The 19,092-nt window shown below is 44.1% G+C and overlaps 1 protein-coding gene across 1 annotated transcript in view; it reads right to left on the minus strand.

Moving 5' to 3' along the window:
• XKR4 (XK related 4) overlaps positions 1 to 3,373 on the minus strand; it is a 417,559-nt gene extending 414,186 nt beyond the window's left edge. Inside the window, exon 1 of the mRNA XM_054512616.2 lies at positions 2,491 to 3,373. Within this exon, the coding sequence (XP_054368591.1) occupies positions 2,491 to 3,311 (821 nt within the window). The 5' untranslated portion in view covers positions 3,312 to 3,373. The remainder of the gene's footprint in view (positions 1 to 2,490) is intronic.
• Between the last annotated feature and the right edge of the window lie 15,719 nt (positions 3,374 to 19,092).

Genomic DNA, 19,092 nt, shown 5'->3' on the forward strand with positions numbered 1-19,092 from the left:
AAGCTAGAAGAAGCAGAGGGATGCTCCTAATTTAAGGCATCCTAATGGCCTAAGATAACAGTCTGATACAATAATCTGAGATGAACTGCATTTCACCAGCTTATTATCTCAAAGATGCATCTGCTATGCAAAGTTCCATTCCAATATTCCACACTCGGAGAAGCTGAAACAATTCAGAATGCAACTGAATTCCATGAACTTTCTGATCCCTTTCCCATGTCCTACATTAGGCTAAAGTTTGTTTGTTCATTTGTTTAAACATACTTCATAAAGAGAAAGTGAGGCTGAGTCTTAGATCATACTTCCACCAAGTTACCCCACTAGCCTCCAAATATCTTAACTAGAGCTCAAGAACAGTTAGATAATTCAGACTTACATATGGAGCACATTATTCTGAAAATATACAAGTATCTGAAAATACTTTCAACAATACTTCCTCCCAGACAACCATGCATTAGCAGGAAAAACTTCAAAATCTCTAAGGAAAACATTGTAGAAATACTTGACAAAGAGGGATCATGTGTGACCACAGTTTCTCCAAGGGTTGGGTTGGTTAATGCATTTGTCGGACAGCCTGTGCTTTTCCTTCTGCATGCAACTGTCCTGAGATAACTAAATGTCATTTTTCCACTGGGAAAATGCTCGGTTTAGAAGGTCTAGTAAATACAACAATAATTAAAATTATTTTTTCAGTTCACAGAATTTGATATGATATTGTTCAGAAAGTATCAATGGATAGTTCTTCAGTTAATATATTGAGAAGTGTTTGCATTATTTACATAAATGTAGACATTTTAAAGGTGATTAAAAATAAGTGATTTCCAAATCCTGCATAAAGTTTGCAAAAGTTAACAAATGGAATGTTAAGCTTCATTTTCCACATTATCAGATTAAAACTACTAATCATATGCACCTAGCCACTAAACAATTTCAGCAATTAACATAAACATTTGAGTTCTTCCTCAAACTTGAATAAGGGCATCAAGCTGTAAGTCTTCATAATAGTCATTCATGGAACATAACAGCTATCACATTTAACTGATATTTCAAAGTCCTTTGAGTCCAAAACATAGAGTTTTCCAACATCAACTTGTCTGACTGCATATCATATATCCCTTTTCCAGAAAGTATCTGTTTGAAAAAAAAGTTTCACAGTTTGAAAGGTCACTGTCTATGGCAATGTTTACCCTGCTTTACAAAGCAGTGGTCCCAGGAAAGGTTGCAAAATAACCACATTTGCTCTTCTCAAGAAAAACACTACTGTTCACCACAAATAAAAGAAGTATTTAATCCCATTCCACAAATTCTCTGAGTCGTTTCCACATGGGATACCTCAGCAGAGTTAATGATTTCTAATGTCTTTATCACAAAGGTAACTACAAATGAAATTGAATTGGACACCGGCCTAGCAGCATATAGCCCCACATTGGTGCACTTATTAGGAAGTTTTCTCATTTTACTTAAACTACACACTTATTAAGTCATTGGAAACCCAAAAAGCTCTGGAAAGTTAACATCTAAGGGCTTCAATACAAAGAATTTTTGTCGGTGTAAAATATTGCTTCAAAAAGCTATTAAAAACACATAAAAGTTGGAGGAACCTATTTCTGAGCAAACTGTTTCATTATATTCCTAAATCTAGGCAGTGACTGCTCAAATGACAGCTCCCTCTGCCCAGCGAGTTTAGCCTTGTGTTCCAGTTTCTAAGTGGAAGTGATATCTGTGTAAAAAGACTTGGTAGACCAGATGACAAGCAGCAGAGCAACCAATGAAGATGCCAAGTATGATTAAAGTTTACAAGACGCACTACCCCTTTTCCAAGGGTTTTCAGTTGTGTGGGAATTCTGAATAGGGGGATAGTGCAAGATAATCAGAAAGTGCATCATAAAAGTAAGTCTGGGCCCCATAAAGTGTACTTACTCATATTTGGAGATAGATATAAATACAGATTATAGATAGAGATATAGGTATAGGTATTCTCCGAGAAAAAGACAAGCCATCTCCAACAGTGAGAATTACAAGGTGGGTACTTCACAGCACTAAGAATTCCCATATAACTAGAATTAGCAACAGGGAACAAAAGAAGCCATCCAAATTGCAATATACACCTTTGAATTGAACATAATAAAAAAGGATTTTCAGAAGATGTGACAGGAATCCTCTCCTACTCACTGAGACGATATCACTAAAAATGGGGAGGGGGTAGCATATAAACATAGAGAAGCTAGTGAAGCAGAGTGGGAACACAGAAGGGATAGGTTGATCAAAACCACTTTGCTGCCTGTCCCTTCTCACTTCCCTCCCACCCTAGGTTGTGATCACAAATCTTAAAAATGCAAAGCCCAGTTTAAGAAAAAGAAGGAAAAAAACTGAAAGAGTGTGCCTAGGGTTACTACCAGAGCAACGCTAAACAATTTCCGTGCAAAAGCAAAGCAGCGATGATGTAGTAGCAGCAGCAGATCTCCCTCTTCCCCACCCCTGATACGGTACCTCCAGATTTGCCCGAGCTGCAAGATGTGGATGAGTGACTGCAGGAGCCAGATGCAGAAGGAGCAGGACGCAGACCTGTGTTTGCCGCTGGCCCGGGTGGCCCCGCTACTGTTGCTGCCGCTGTTGGTGGCGGCGATGTTGCTCTTACTGGCGTTGGATGCTTGCCTTTGCGGCGTGGAAGGACGAGCCTCGCCTTCCGCGGCTGCAGACCCACTGCTGGCCACCGTCTTGCAATCGGGTCCAGGCTGCGGGCAGCTGGAGGCGGCTGTGGTCGTGGCGCTGTCCTCGGTGCTGAAATCGTGAACAAACCAGCGGAAGCTGAACACTTGCACCGAGAGCGAGCCGAGCACCACGAAGAAGAGCGTGAGCCCGAACCACCAGCGCTGGCCGCGCAAGTAGTAGTCCACGGCGAGCCAGATATCCGTGCCCACGTCCGCGAAGTACACGGCCACGGCGGCCAGGATCCAGAGGCAGTCCCACAGCGAGTAGCGCCGCTGCTCCCTGCCCAGGCGCAGGCACAGCGCCGCCGAGCCCGCCCCGCTGCCGCCCGGTCCGCCAACGCTGCCGCCCGGGCCGCCCAAGCCCCCGGAGCCGCCGCCCGAGCCGCCGCTCCCGGCGCAGCAGCAGCAGCAGCGCGAGCAGCCGCCGCCGTCCGGGCAGCAGCCGCCCCCGGCCGCCTCCTCGTCCTCGGCTCCCGACCCCGACGGCAAGCCCGGAGCCAATCCCTGCACCGAGCCCGAGTGGTCCGAGTTCTGCAGCGGGGTGAACGCCACGTCGCTGCTCTTCTTCATTTTCAGCCTCCCGTCTGACTTAGCGGCCATGATGCCTCCAAACCGGAGGAGAGCCCTCCTTTATCTGACACCTTTCCCCGCTGTCTCCTCCTCCCGCCACCTCCTCGCCTCGCCCCGGCTTCCCTCCCTGGCGGCGCGGCTCCCCCTCCTCCCGCTCCTGCGCCGGCTCGCCCGCCGCCGCCCGCCGAGTTGGGCGCTGGGCCGGGCTAGCGGCGCGCCTGGGGCCGGCAGGAGCGCCGCCTGGCTGCCTGCGCGGAGCCAAGCTGCTCGCGGCGCCCCGCGCGCGCCCCTGCCAGCCGCCCGCGCTCCTCGCCGTCCCAGCCCCGCGGCTGCCGCCCGAGCTGCCGCCGCCGCCAGCAGCAGGAGCAGCAGCGGCCGCCGCGGCGCTCCTCGGACCTGCACATTCCTCTCCTCCCCTCGCGCGCGCTCCCTCCTCCCGCTTCCTCTCCTCCACCAGCTGACTCCGAGGGAGAGGATGACCTCATCCCTTCTCTTCCAGCTGCCGCCGCTCCCACCCCGGCTCGGGAGGGGCGAGAGAGGAGGAGGGCCCCGGAGGAGGGGCCGGGACCAAGACGCGCGGCTGCAGTGGGGGTGGGCGGCCGGCCGGTCCCGGGGGCCGAGAGCGGCGGCCGAGAGGCCGGAGGGGGACGGTCGAGGGCCCCAGCCCACGGGATTTGGGGAAAGCTGGGTGGATTTTATGACACAGGGGGAGGGGCAGGAGGCTGCAGAGAGGAGGGGTCCCGGCGTCCAGCCCTCGCGGAGGTCGAAGAGTGGGAACGGGCGGGTGTGGCGGTAGCGAGGACAGGGAGCGCAGGCCTCTTTGTATTCCGTTCTGATCTGCGGGTACCTGGAGAAGGGCTAGAGCTGGCGACGATTGGGAAACGGGGTTTAACTCGGACGCCTGGGCCCCGAACGCTGGCAGCGGCAGTGGGTGTGCCCGGCCTTGGAAGAGTTGGGGAGGGAGAGGGCGTGCAGGGCCCGCAAAGGCACCGAGCGGAGCGCAGACCCGCTAGCCCAGAGTGCTGCGGAGAGTGGGCGGGTCCGCGGGGAGCCCCAGCCCGCGCCCTCGGGGGAAGGAACGAGCCAGAGTTCTCGGGTGGGCGGGAGCGCCCGGCTCCCGGAGGTGAGGAGGCGGCCCGGGCACCCTCCGTGGTCCAGGTCCACGCCGCCCGGTCAGCACGCCCCACGCGCTCTCAGCGGCGGGAAGCAGCGGAGCCACGGGGAGCGGCAGGCCCGGAGGCTGCCTTCGACCGTCTCTTCCCGCGGGTGGGAAACGCAGCACCCCAGGCAGCGGCTCGGAGCGCCGCGGGGCTGCTGGGCGGGGCCGGCAACAGCGGGAAACTGAGTACCGGCCGGCGGGTGGGGAGCGGCGGAGCCGCGAGCTGGCGCCACCTCCCCTACTCCAAAACAAGAATTACCTTCTCTTAAAGCTACAGGAGTTACGGACTTGATGTGTGGTCCCACAACTCCAGAAACGACTCGAATAAATTAAATCCGTGATCGAAGCGGTTCACCAAATTAGATATAAAGAGGATATAGGACACTTGGGCTCTTGAAAAAATTCTTAAATACCCAATACATATAGGATCCTTTTTTTCTTTCTTTTTTTTATTATGTTATGTTAATCACCATACATTACATCATTAGTTTTTGATGTAGTGTTCCTAGATTCATTGTTTGCGTTTAACACCCAGTGCTACATTCAGTACGTGCCCTCTTTAATACCCATGGGGGGATGGGTTAGCCTGGTGATGGGTATTAAAGAGGATCCTCATTTTTTTTTTTAACAAGAAAATTTAGTCTGATTTGTCTCACTTAACTTTTGCAGTATAAGAGACGGAGGGTGTAATTCTTTAATTACACTGTGACTCACATGTTTTAAGACCAGAGGGAAGTGAGGCAACACGTGTTACACTGCCATTAGGAGCACCAGTTGTGGTCTTCTAAATCTGGAGGCAAAACATAACACCTTCCCCTCCTTCCCTGTTGTAGACACAGGCTCAGTTTGAACCAGTGTATGTGCCATTCTTAATTAGTAGCATCATGAAGTAGAACTGCACAAGAATTTCTGCATGTAGAAATAGCCACCCCAGCTGCTGTTTTAGCACCAACCTGAACAAAGTGTAATTCTTCGCCACCCCTGGATGCGTCCTCCTTCATTCTTACAGACTGGTGCCCTGCGTGCTGCCTTCCTTGGCTTTTCCTGACTGTGTGGCAGGAGGGTGTCGGGCCATAGAGCCCATAAACATGACGTGGCATGGACAGATCCAGTATTTCCAGCAAAAGTCATGGCCAAGTGATGAATAAAGGTCAGTGCAGTACCACTGAGCCAGTTAGAATGCCAGGCAAACGGTGTATTTTTAAAACTAGCTTTAAACTTGGATCCTCTTGGAGTAAGAAGATTCCTTTTAGAATAGCACTGTGGTACTATTTGCCCAGGGTCCAAATCTAAGATTTCATCTCCAGGGCACTACAGCTGATCTCGCTGTGTACCAAACCATTGGGGAGAGGTATGATTTCTTAGGTGACCGGGTCCTAGGGGATGGAGTGTATTCTAGGTCAAATGCAGTGCCTTAAAAATGTGCCAGGTGTGAAAAGGCCCTGCAGAATATCTGAGGTTCTAAAGGCCTGGAGCTGACTGAAGATTCCTTTAGAGCAGGGATATTTCTTATTCCTCCAGTAACTGTGCACAGCACCTGCACAGACTATTTGCTCAATAAATTATAGTTGAATGAATGCATGAATTTATAGAAAGAACATTCCACAACAGGAAGAATGCCACATTCTGTACTAACTATGTTCCCATGGAAACATAGGAATTAGACTTATCCTGTTAGGATCTAAAAAAGAAATAACTAGTAATGGTTTCCTTAATAATACATTTATTCAAAACTGTCTAGATTCTTTAAAGTTTCTGTCTAAACCATCACTGGAAAGTGATGGTAGGAGGAGTATTCAAGTAGGAGATCAGAGGATGAGCATTCACATCCAGGCTCTCCTACTTACTGGCCCCAGGATCTGGGCAAATTGCTTAATACACAAGATTAATAGGAGGATTAGATGAGATAATGCGTATTCTGGGCTTTGTATGCAATATTGTTCTCAAGAGTCTCTAATCCCATAAGTCTATTATTCACATCTCAGGATGTGGATTTTAATATCACCTGCTCTGTCATAATCACTGCACCTGTCAAGGAAGAGGGACATAATGGTTAAGCACTCAGAGTTCAGACTCACACAGAGGTGTCCTTGGGCGTGTTATTTAACCTACCTGGCTCTCATGTTCATCATTTGTAAAATAGGGATGACAACAGTCTCTAGTATCCACAGTGGTAGCCAGGAATAAATTAAATGATACAGGTAAACTGACACTGTGTCCAGCCCATTCGAACACTAAATACACAATAATCTGTTAATATTCTTCTTGTTTCTTCCACCCCCTCATGTTTTCTTGTCTAACTCAAAAATTTTATGTTCAGTTTGTTCACTCTCCCTAAAATGAGATTTCCTCAAAACGCTGTCCTTGGACCACCTGCATCAGAATCAGTTGGTTTTTGGTAAGGTTTCCTGGTCTATCAGAACTGTAATCTCTCCTTCGATGATCTTGTCTTCCATTTTATCTCAGAGGTTCACTTCCATTGTCATAATCTAACCCGGGGCATTACCCAATTGCAAGCATCATCTCCATCGCAGGTATCCTGCTATGATTAATCGCTCCTAAATGGTTAACTCACTTCCTCCAGGACCCTTGGATTCAATTCCACTACATTTTCATGCCCTTTAACCGATGTGGCCCTCACCTTTTCTCTTACATTGCTGAACTTCCACGGTCAGCCACCATTAGCCCTGCCTCAAACACATCTTCATCCCTGACATCCCTCCTACTTGACGAAACACCAAGCCGATTTATACTCCACTGACTGTGGGTCTGAGCCCCTGCAACTGGCCATGGCTGGAGGAAGGATGCAGCCACACTGAGTGAGCTCCTTTTAGATCCATCACGGGAAGACTGCAGTGGACCCCAGGCCTGTTCAGCTTAACATCATGTCTTCCTCATCATGTCTTCCTCATCCTTTTTCTCTTCTACTCTTCTAAAGGATTATTTCTTTTATTTTCCCCCTCTCAAACTTTATTTTTAAATATTTGATTTATTGGGGCACCTGGGTGGCTGGTTATGCGTCTGCCTTTGGCTCAGGTCATGATCCCAGGGTCCTGGGATGGACTCCTGCATGGGGCTCCCTGCTCAGCGGTAAGACTGCTTCTCCCTCTCCTGCTCCCCCTGCTTGTGTTCCCTCTTGCTGTCTCTCTCTCTGTCTGAGGGAGAGAGAGCAGAGCAAGAGAGAGCATGAACCGGGTGAGGGGCAGAGTGGGAGGGAGAGGCAGACTCCCCGCTCCCCAGGGAGCCAGATGCCAGGACCCTGAGATCATGACCCAAAGCCTAAGGCAGACACTTAACCAACTGAGCCACCCAGGCACCCCCCTTCTCAAATTTTAAATACCTCCTTCCCCTTACTTTCAGCTGGTGCTTCCCATTTCACTGAGAAAAATGAAGCAATCAGAACAGAATGCACAAAGCTTTCAGTACCTCCTGCCCCCCACTAACCTCTGTACCCACATACTCAGCTTCCAGCCTGTAAGAGGAAACCCCACTTGCTCACCAGCTCCCATCCCCTCTCACTGCTCACCCCTCTCACAATTCATGGCTAATTTCAACAATCATGGGTTTTCCCTCTGCTGGAACACCCCAATCAGCATACAAACATGCTGTTATTTATCCACTAGTTAAAAAACAAACAAAACAACAAACAAACAAACACACAAACAGAAACCCACCAAAACTTCTTTTGATTCCACTGCCCTTTTAGCCACCAAGAAATCCCCCTACCAGGCTTTCACACAGTTTCTCTAGAGTTGCCTAGGCTGGTTTTCTTCAATTCCTCTTCTACCCTCTTGCACTCACTCAGATACACCCAGAACCACTCAGATACACCCAGAACTGCCCCAGTGAAACTGCCCTCACTAAGTGCACACCACCATCTCTACTTTACTAAACGTCCCACTTCTCATCTTACTTGGGACCTTCAGCAGCATTGACCTAGTTGACCACTGGCTCCCTGTTCACAGAAATATATTCTCCACTTGTCTTCACTATACCACACACTTGTTTTTTTTTTTTTTTTCCATCCAAAAGCCTGCTTCTCTGCTAATTCTGGGTCCTTTGATAATTCTTTCTCATTTCCTCTATCTTTAAATAGGCTCAGTCCTCAAATCTTTCTCTGTGTACTCTTGCTCCCTCGATAATTTCATGAAATCTTCTGTTTTAAAATACCATCTATATGGTGATAACTCCCATATTTATTTCTCCAGGCTGGATATGCCTGAACCCCAGAATACACCAAACAGCTTTCTTTTTTTTTTTTTATTCTTATGTTAATCCCATACATTACATCATTAGTTTTAGATGAAGTGTTCCATGATTCATTGTTTGTGCATAACACCCAGGGCTCCATGCAGAATGTGCCCTCCTCAATACCGACCACCAGGCTAACCCATCCTCCCACCGCCCTCCCCTCCAGAACCCTGTTTGTTTTTCAGAGTCCATCGTCTCTCATGGTTCGTCTACCCCTCCGATTTCCCCCGCTTCATTCTTCCCCTCCCGCTACCTTCTTCTTCTTCTTTTTTTTTTTCTTAACATATATTTCATTATTTGTTTCAGAGGTACAGATCTGAGATTCAACAGTCTTGCACAATTCACAGCGCTTACCAGAGCACATACCCTCCCCAGTGTCTATCACCCACTCACACCATCCCTCCCACCCCACCCCCCACTCCAGCAACCCTCAGATTGTTTCCTACAATTAAGAATTCCTCATATCAGTGAGATCATATGATACATGTCTTTCTCTGTTTGACTTATTTCACTCAACATAATACCCTCCAGTTCCATCCACGTCGTTGCAAATGGCAAGATCTCATTCCTTTTGATGGCTGCATAATATTCCATTGTATATATATGCCACTTCTTCTTTATCCATTCATCTGTCGATGGACATCTTGGCTCTTTCCACAGTTTGGCTATTGTGGACATTGCTGCTATAAACATCAGGGTGCACGTACCCCTTCAGATCCCTACTTTTGTATCTTTGGGGTAAATACCCAGTAGTGTAATTGCTGGATCATATGGTAGCTCTATTTTCAACTTTTTGAGGAACCTCCATACAGTTTTCCAGAGTGGCTGCACCAGCTTGCATTCCCACCAACAGTGTAGGAGGGTTCCCCTTTCTCCGCATCCCCGCCAACATGTCGTTTCCTGACTTGTTAATTTTAGCCATTCTGACTGGTGTGAGGTGGTATGTCATTGAGGTTTTGATTTGGATTTCCTTGATGCCAAGCAATGTTGAGCACTTTTTCATGTGTCTGTGGCCATTTGGATGTCTTCTTTGGAAAAATATCTGTTCATGTCTTCTGCCCATTTCTTGGTTGTATTCTTTGTTCTTTGGGTGTTGTGTTTGATGAGTTCTTTATAGATTTTGGATACTAGCCCTTTATCTGATATGTCATTTGCAAATATCTTCTCCCATTCTGTCGGTTGTCTTTTGGTTTTGTTGACTGTTTCCTTTGCTTTGCAAAAGCTTTTTATCTTGATGAAGTCCCAATAGTTCATTTTTGCCCTTGCTTCCCTTGCCTTTGGCAATGTTTCTAGGAAGAAGTTGCTTCGGCTGAGGTCAAAGAGGTTGCTGCCTGTGTTCTCCTTTAGGATTTTGATGGACTCCTGTCTCACATTGAGGTCTTTCAACCATTTGGAGTCTATTTTTGTGTGTGGTGTAAGGAAATGGTCCAGTTTCATTCTTCTGCATGTGGCTATCCAATTTTCCCAACACCATTTGTTGAAGAGACTGTCTTTGTTCCATTGGACATTCTTTCCTGCTTTGTCGAAGATCAGTTGACCATAGAGTTGAGGGTCCATTTCTGGGCCCTCTATTCTGTTCCATTGATCTATGTGTCTGTTTTTGTGCCAGTACCATGCTGTCTTGACGATGACAGCTTTGTAATAGAGCCGGAAGTCCGGAATTGTGATGCCGCCAGCTTTGCTTTTCTTTTTCAACCTTCCTCTGGCTATGCCGGGTCTTTTCTGGTTCCATACAAATTTTAGGATTATTTGTTCCATTTCTTTGAAAAAAGTGGATGGTATTTTGATGGGGATTGCATTGAGTGTGTAGATTGCTCTAGGTAGCATTGACATCTTCACAATATTTGTCTTCCAATCCATGAGCATGGAACGTTTTTCCATTTCTTTGTGTCTTCCTCAATTTCTTTCATGAGTATTTTATAATTTTCTGAGTACAGATCCTTTGTCTCTTTGGTTAGATTTATTCCTAGGTATCTTATGGTTTTGGGTGCAATTGTAAATGGGATCGACTCCTTAATTTCTCTTTCTTCTGTCTTGTTGTTGGTGTATAGGAATGTCACTGACTTCTGTGCATTGATTTTATATCCTGCCACTTTACTGAATTCCTGTATGAGTTCTAGCAGTTTTGGGGTGGAGTCTTTTGGGTTTTCCACATAAAGTACCATATCATCTGCAAAGAGTGAGAGTTTGACTTCTTCTTTGCCAATTTCGATGCCTTTGATTTCTTTTTGTTGTCTGATGCTGTGGCTAGGACTTCCAATACTATGTTGAATAGAAGTGGTGATAGTGGACATCCCTGCCGTGTTCCTGACCTTAGGGGTAAAGCTCTCAGTTTTTCCCCATTGAGAATGATATTCGCTGTAGGTTTTTCATAGATGGCTTTTATGATATTGAGGTATGTACCCTCAATCCCTATACTCTGAAGTTTTGATCAAGAAATGATGCTGTACTTTGTCAAAAGCTTTTTCTGCATTTATTGAGAGGATCATATGGTTCTTATTCTTTCTTTTATTAATGTATTGTATCACATTGATTGATTTGCGGATGTTGAACCAACCTTGCAGCCCAGGGATAAATCCCACTTGGTTGTGGTGAATAATCCTTTTAATGTACTGTTGGATCCTATTGGCTAGTATTTTGGTGAGAATTTTTGCATCCATGTTCATCAGGGATATTGGTCTGTAATTCTCCTTTTTGATTGGGGTCTTTGTCTGGTTTTGGGATCAAGGTAATGCTGGCCTCATAAAAAGAGTTGGAAATTTTCCTTCCATTTCTATTTTTTGGAACAGTTTCAGAAGAATAGGTATTAATTCTTCTTGAAATGTTTGGTAGAATTCCCCTGGGAAGCCATCTGGCCCTGGGCTTTTGTTTTTTGGGAGATTTTTGATGACTGCTTCAATTTCCTTAGTGGTTATAGGTCTGTTCAGGTTTTCTATTTCATCCTGGCTCAGTTTTGGTAGTTGATACATCTCTAGGAATGCATCCATTTCTTCCAGGTTATCTAATTTGCTGGCATAGAGTTGCTCATAATATGTCCTTATAATTGTTTGTATTTCTTTGGTGTTGGTTGTGATCTCTCCTCTTTCATTCATGATTTTGTTGATTTGGGTCATTTCTCTTCTCTTTTTGATAAGTCTGGCCAGGGGTTTATCAATCTTGTTAATTCTTTCAAAGAACCAACCCCTAGTTTCGTTGATATGTTCTACTGTTCTTTTGGTTTCCATTTCATTGATTTCTGCTCTGATCTTCATTATTTCTCTTCTCCTGCTGGGTTTAGGCTTTATTTGCTGTTCTTTCTCCAGCTCCTGTAGGTGTAGGGTTAGGTTGTGTACTTGAGATCTTTCTTGTTTCTTGAGGAAGGCTTGTATTGCTATATACTTTCCTCTTAGGACTGCCTTTGCTGCATCCCAAAGATTTTGAATAGTTGTGTTTTCATTTTCATTGGTTTCCATGTATTTTTTTAATTCTTCTTTAATTTCCTGGTTGATCCATTCATTCTTTAGTAGGATGCTCTTTAGCCTCCATGTATTTGAGTTCTTTCTGACTTTCCTCTTGTGATTGAGTTCTAGTTTCAAAGCATTGTGGTCTGAAAATAGGCAGGGAATGATCCCAATCTTTCGGTACCGGTTGAGACCTGATTTATGACCTAGGATGTGATCTATTCTGGAGAATGTTCCATGAGGACTAGAGAAGAATGTGTATTCTGTTGCTTTGGGATGGAATGTTCTGAATATGTCTGTGAAGTCCATTTGGCCCAGTATGTCATTTAAAGTCTTTATTTCCTTGTTGATCTTTTGCTTAGATGATCTGTCCATTTCAGTGAGGGGGGTGTTAAAGTCCCCCACTATTATTGTATTGTTGTCGATGTGTTTCTTTGCTTTTGTTATTAATTGCCTTATATAACTGGCTGCTCCCATATTAGGGGCATAGATATTTACAATTGTTAGATCTTCTTGTTGGATAGATCCTTTTAGTAGGATATAGTGTCCTTCCTCATCTCTTATTACAGTCTTTGGTTTAAAATCTAATTTGTCTGATATAAGGATTGCCACACCAGCTTTCTTTTGGTGTCCATTAGCATGGTAAGTGGTTTTCCACCCCCTCACTTTCAATCTGGGGGTGTCTTTGGTTCTAAAATGAGTCTCTTGCAGACAGCATATCGATGGGTCTTGTTTTTTAATCCAATCTGATAGCCTGTGTCTTTTGATTGGGGCATTGAGCCCATTTACATTCAGGGTAACTATTGAAAGATAGGAATTTAGTGCCATTGTATTGCCTGTAAGGTGACTGTTACCATATATTGTCTGTGTTCCTTTCTGGTCTATGTTGCTTTTAGGCTCTCTCTTTGCTTAGAGGACCCCTTTCAAGATTTCCTGTAGGGCTGGTTTTGTGTTTGCAAATTCCTTTAGTTTTTGTTTGTCCTGGAAGCTTTTTATCTCTCCTTCAATTTTCAATGACAGCCTAGCTGGATATAGTATTCTTGGCTGCATATTTTTCTCATTTAGTGCTCTGAATATATCCTGCCAGTCCTTCCTGGCCTTCCAGGTCTCTGTGGATAGGTCTGTTGCCAATCTAATGTTTCTACCACTGTAGGTTACATATCTCTTCTCCTGAGCTGCTTTCAGGATTTTCTCTTTGTCTATGAGACTCGTAATTTTTACTATTAGATGTCGGGGTGTTGACCTATTTTTATTGATTTTGAGAGGGGTTCTCTGTGCTTCCTGGATTTTCATGCCTGTTTCCTTCCCCAAATTAGCGAAGTTCTCTGCTATAATTTGCTCCATTATACCTTCTGGCCCTCTCTCTCTTTCTTCTTCTTCTGGGATCCCAATTATTCTAATGTTGTTTCGTCTTATGGTATCACTTATCTCTCGAATTCTGCCCTCGTGATCCAGTAGTTGTTTATCTCTCTTTTTCTCAGCTTCTTTATTTTCCATCATTTGGTCTTCTATATCACTGATTCAGTCTTCTGCCTCATTTATCCTAGCAGTTAGCGTCCCCATATTTGATTGCACCTCATTAATAGCCTTTTTGATTTCTACTTGGTTGGATTTTAGTTCTTTTACTTCTCCAGAAAGGGTTTCTCTAATATCTTCCATATTTTTTTCAAGCCCAGCTAGTATCTTTAAAGTGATGATTCTGAACTCTAGATCTGACATCGTACTAATGTTCGTAATGAGTAGGCCCCTGGCAGTCGGTACTACCTCTTGTTCTTTTTGTTGAGGTGATTTTTTCTGTCTTGTCATTTTGTGCAGAGGAGGATAGATTAATGAGAGAACAAAATGCTAGCAGAGTAACAACGTCCCCAGAAAATATACTCTAAACAAATCAGAAAAGACCTTCCAGAAAGTGGTTGCTTTTCTGTTCAGAGAGTTGTTGCTATTCCTTTCTTCGAACTCCTGTTGGGTTTGTAGGTGTTCAGAATGGTTTGATCCCTATCCAGCTGAATTCCTGAGAGGAGACGAAATCCAGGTCTCCTACTCCTCCGCCATCTTGCTCCGCCCCCCCCTAAACAGCTTTCTTAACGTCTGTACTCGGATGCCTAATGGACATCTCAAATTTAAATGGTCTGAAATTGCACTTCAAATCCTCCCTCATCCTTCAAAATCTGTTTCTCCTTCCTCATTTCAGTTAATGGCAACTCTTTCCTTTTATTTCTCAAACCAAAAAAATGTAGAGTCATCTTTGGCCACTTTTTTCTCTTAGGCCTTATGTCTCATCTGCCAGAAAATACTTTTTGGCTCTACGTTCAAAATGTATTTTTATTTGACCATTTCTTACCATCTTCCTTGATGCCACTCTGATTTGATTCACAATTATCTCCCCCTTGGATTCTTGCCTCCCTACTGGGCTTCCTGTTTGTTCCCCTGCGGCCCTATAATCAGCACAACAGTCCAAGTCATCCTTCCTTAAGCAAGACAGATCATGTTATTCATCTACTCAATCAGGGTCAGCAACAAAATTTGTGAGGCCCAGTACAAAATGACCCTGGCGAGGGGCAAGGAAGCCAATCTCCTTTCCCACGAACCTCTGTTTCAACCCACAGTGGACAAACAATCCTCAAAAGATTGCAGCCTTCACACTGAGACATACTCAGTACCTGGATCCTGGATGGGTGAGACACCCCTGCTGAAGGCTCCTAAGGCTGCCAGCTCAAGAAGGGGAAGGCTATCACCTTGCCTCGCCCTGAAATGCCATGGAGCACCCTCCTGGCCCCAATCCTCCCCACTTCTGTGCCCAGGGCTCCACTAAAGATGGAGGACAATGGTGATGGGACACAGGGGAGAGTGTGGAGGGGGAGGTCAGTCATGGCTAGAGCACCAGGAGGTGGCAAATAGGTAGCAGAGGATCCATCCAAGGGAAGCAGGGAGGTGGAAACAGAACCATTGATGAGCTAAGGCTCCAAGTCTTTGGCACGTGTTTCATCGTCCCATCAGAATTCACTTACAAGACACAGATTCAAAGAGTAAACATTGGCAAATGCAATGCATTGAAGTGTGAGACCCTTCTAAGCATGGACCCCCATGCACCTACACTGGTCACACACTCATGACGCTGGCCCTGGCTTATCTTCATCCAACATCTTCTCACCTTCCACCATAGAAAAAAAAAATTTTCACCTTGGCATGCAAAGCCCTGCATAATCTGACTCCTGGGCGACCAGTTTCCTTCTGACCCTATTCATCCATTCCCTCCCTCTGCTGCATCTACCCTGCTCTCCTTATGATACCTCAAATACATCCAAAAAGATACTGCCCAGGGTCTTTGCAGATGCCGTCCATGCTTTCTGGGATGTTTTTCTACAAGGATCCAAAAGGTTTGTTTCATTTTCTTCAAGTTTTTACTTCAAATCCTCATTCATGAGACCCTTCACCTCCTGCGTGGTCATCCTTATTTTGAATAGAGGTCCTCCCTTCACCTTATTTACATACTTTATAACCAAGAGAAAGAGGCCTCTTTTGCCTATGTAAGGCCCTTACTCAAAATTCTGATTTTGAACCTCTCTGAACCTCTCACCCAAGGTTCTACCTTTTTCTATGGCAACTAGAATGGGAGACCTCCCCATTCTGCAAAGAGCCCACACACTTACCAGTAGGTACTAACTTTACAGAGGGAATACATGGACTCAGGAGAGGTGTAAGGAGTAAAACAGAGTCAATATGAAATATTTTGATTCAATTTACTTGACTTTGAAAAGATAGAGGTGAAAAATAAAGTAGACTCAGATATTCCTTATGGCCAGCCAGGAAAATCAGTGGTTAAATATTAACCAAATTAAGGATGCCACTTGCACTATGGTACAGACTGAATATTTGTCACCACCAGTCTGTGGTATTTTATTATAGCAGCCTGAGTAGACTCAGACAGGGTGATTATCCATACTTATACTGCTGTCCTGTATTTTTGTTTACTAATAAGAACTTCAGTTACTGAAGTAACTGAATGCTACAGAGACAGTTGTCTTGATGAGTAAGCCAGTGGTATATGTCCCAGAACCTTTCTCTGGAATCCACCCAGAAAATTATCAAATTGAGGATTTTTCACTTAAAGTGTCAACCATAATTCTGGGAAGAATGTAGGGCTTCACATCCAGTCATTTCAAATTAGTGCAGAAGTACCCTCTGGAAGTGTTCAAAGAATTGGTAGGAACCTATCACAATGGAGCTATTTGCTCTTACTTATTGGCCAGTGACCCCTCCTATGTGCCAGGACACCCTTCACTGCACCATCCCCAGATGTGGGGAGATCTCTCTTCTCCAGACATCTGGACCATACCCTTGCCCCACCACAAAACCCATTTTCCCAACTCCTGTCCATTCTAAAGGCTTCCATTTAAATGAATAGAAGAACATATGGTTTTTTAAGTGTAAAAAAAGAAAAATAGGGGCACCTGGGTGGCTGGGTTGGTCAAGTTTCTACCTTCCACTCAGGTTATGGTCCCAGGGTCCTGGGATCAAGTCCCCACATCCCTGCTCAGCGGGGAGCCTGCTTCTCCCTCTGCCTCTGCCCCTCCCCTGTTCATGTTCTCTCTCTCTCAAATAAATAAATAAATAATCCTTTAAAAAAGAAAGAAAAAGAAAAACTTTACAACCAAGAGGAAATATAATTATCTCCTACCCTATGTTTTTCAAACACTATTGCCTTGTTAAGACCTCATGACACATAAAAAACTACAAAGACAGGCATCTTACCACCATTTGAAAAAAAGAGAGTCAAAGAGACCCTGAGAGTTTGAAAGACTGCTTGCTATCACAATTCTTATGGGATAAGCTAAGAAGATGTATTTTTCCCCTAAAACTGTAGGGATTGTTGAAGCCTTTAAAATAAAAAGAGTGGCATGACTAATTTTGCATTTTGGAATGAACAGTCTAGGAGCAGAGTGGAGAATTGAAGAGAGATCTTGTATAGGACCCTTTATGACGTATGATAGTCTACCAATCTTCCATGTATATACTCTGTGCCCAGAGTCTAACACAATGTCTGCCATACTAACAGGCACTTGATAAATATTCTGGGAGAAGTTTTCCCAGACAAATAACCTGCAACTCTTCTGAGGACCATGAGAACGATAAGCATGACTTTCACAAAGCTGAAGTTGCAAAAGCACAGAGACGTCTAGACTGCTCAGAAGTCAACAAAAATGGGCTTTTAAACAAAATTTAGAAAAAGTACCATGGAATTTAAAGTTTAGAAGTAAGTTAGGGAAGGAGCAGATTAGTGTTAAGGAATACAAGTACCAAAAATGACTGCTAGAGGAAATTGAAGGGTTGAATTGCCCCAATATTTTAATTTCCAAATTGGCATAGCAGCACAAGCTGATTAAAAGCAAATACAATGGGGTGCAATTTAGGGTCTAAAATAAAGTGTCTTAAGAGCTGGAAGCACAGGTTTAGATTTGATGCAGAAAAAAAGAGGGAGACTTGTGTTTCTTTCTGTACTTCATAATAGCCTCTGACTGGCAAATGTGCTTTGTTTCTGAAGTATTTTAGTGAATCATTTAAGTCTTAAAATGCATTTTCCTATCAGAAAAAAAAAAAAAAGGCAAACGGTGATTAAGTCCCCAAGCCAGCCAATAAAAACCTGTTTAACTCTGACATAGCTGAAATGTACATTTGCAATAAAAAAACAGAAAACACATTGTTTCCATTCTGGCACTTAGACAAATTTTAAAATTACTATAGTCTTGAATAAGAAAGAATTTTATTTTTATTAGATGTTGGTACTTGAGAGGAAAGTAGAATGAAAAAAGCAGATGATTCCCTTCAGGAGAAGGAAGTTAATTCCCTCCCTTACCTTCCACCCTGAGTGTGACCTGATTTGGTGACTTGCTGCCAAATAATAGAGTATGGGAAGGGTTGGGAGTAATTTTCCAGTGGAGAAATCTGGCAAACATTCCCTTGGCCAGATGATCTAGGTCAATATTCACAGTGATAAGTCATGTTGATAGCAAGTCCCCTAAAAAATGGGATGAGGACACTTCTCTGTGGTCTTCCCCCAAACCCACAACTCCAGTCTGAATATGAGGAAATCATCAGACAAATCCTAATAGAGGAACATTCTACAAAATACCCAATCAGTACTCCTCAAAACCCTTAAGGGCATCAAAAATAAGAAAAGTCTGAGAAACTGTCACAGCCAAGAGGAAGCTAAGAAAATGATGACCAAGTGTAATGTGGTATCCTGGATAGGATTCTGGAATAGACATTAGTGAATAAATCAGTGCAATTTAAATATAGCTCAAAGTTGTGTTAGTAGTAATGTACCAATGTTGGTTTCTTAGTTGTGACCAATGTAACACACTAAGATGTAAAACTGAGTGAGAGGTATATATAGGAACTCTCAAGGACAACTTTGTAACTGTTCTGTAAATCTAAAACTAGATTAGAAAAAAAAAAGCATGTATTTTCTTATACAAAGTATAAAAAGAGAGTTTTATAAAGATAGTGAAGGAGACCCTCCCACTCTCAAGAGCATTAGAAACTAACAGCAAAAATCCTTTATTCTAATTTTACTTCAAAACTTATAGTCTTTGTTTTCTATGATGCAGACACATCACTGGCATTTTTCTTAATATAGGACTTGAGGGATGTAGAGGACAACAAACAAAATTCATGTTAGACCAGGGGAGTGAATAAGAAAGGAGTGGGGCAAGATTTTGGTGAGGGCTTAGCTGGAATTTGGAGGAATGCTAAGAGAAATGAAAAGAACAAGAATGTTATAATAAAGAGATGAAATTTCAAGACTGAATAAAATAAAGCAAAGGAGATGAATCACCATAGTGTGGGGCAACCAGCCCCAGACTAGCTTGGGTATTGAGGGTGGACCAGACCCTCTGGCTCCAAAGTGCTACAGGAAACTGAGATTCTTCTTTTAAGAAATTCATGTGCAGTTCCACTTCAC

This window comes from Mirounga angustirostris, unplaced genomic scaffold, assembly GCF_029215605.1.
Source record: "Mirounga angustirostris isolate CCGP_5_RB_7025 unplaced genomic scaffold, mMirAng1.0.hap1 SCAF_4, whole genome shotgun sequence".
Classification (NCBI taxonomy): Eukaryota; Metazoa; Chordata; class Mammalia; order Carnivora; family Phocidae; genus Mirounga; species Mirounga angustirostris.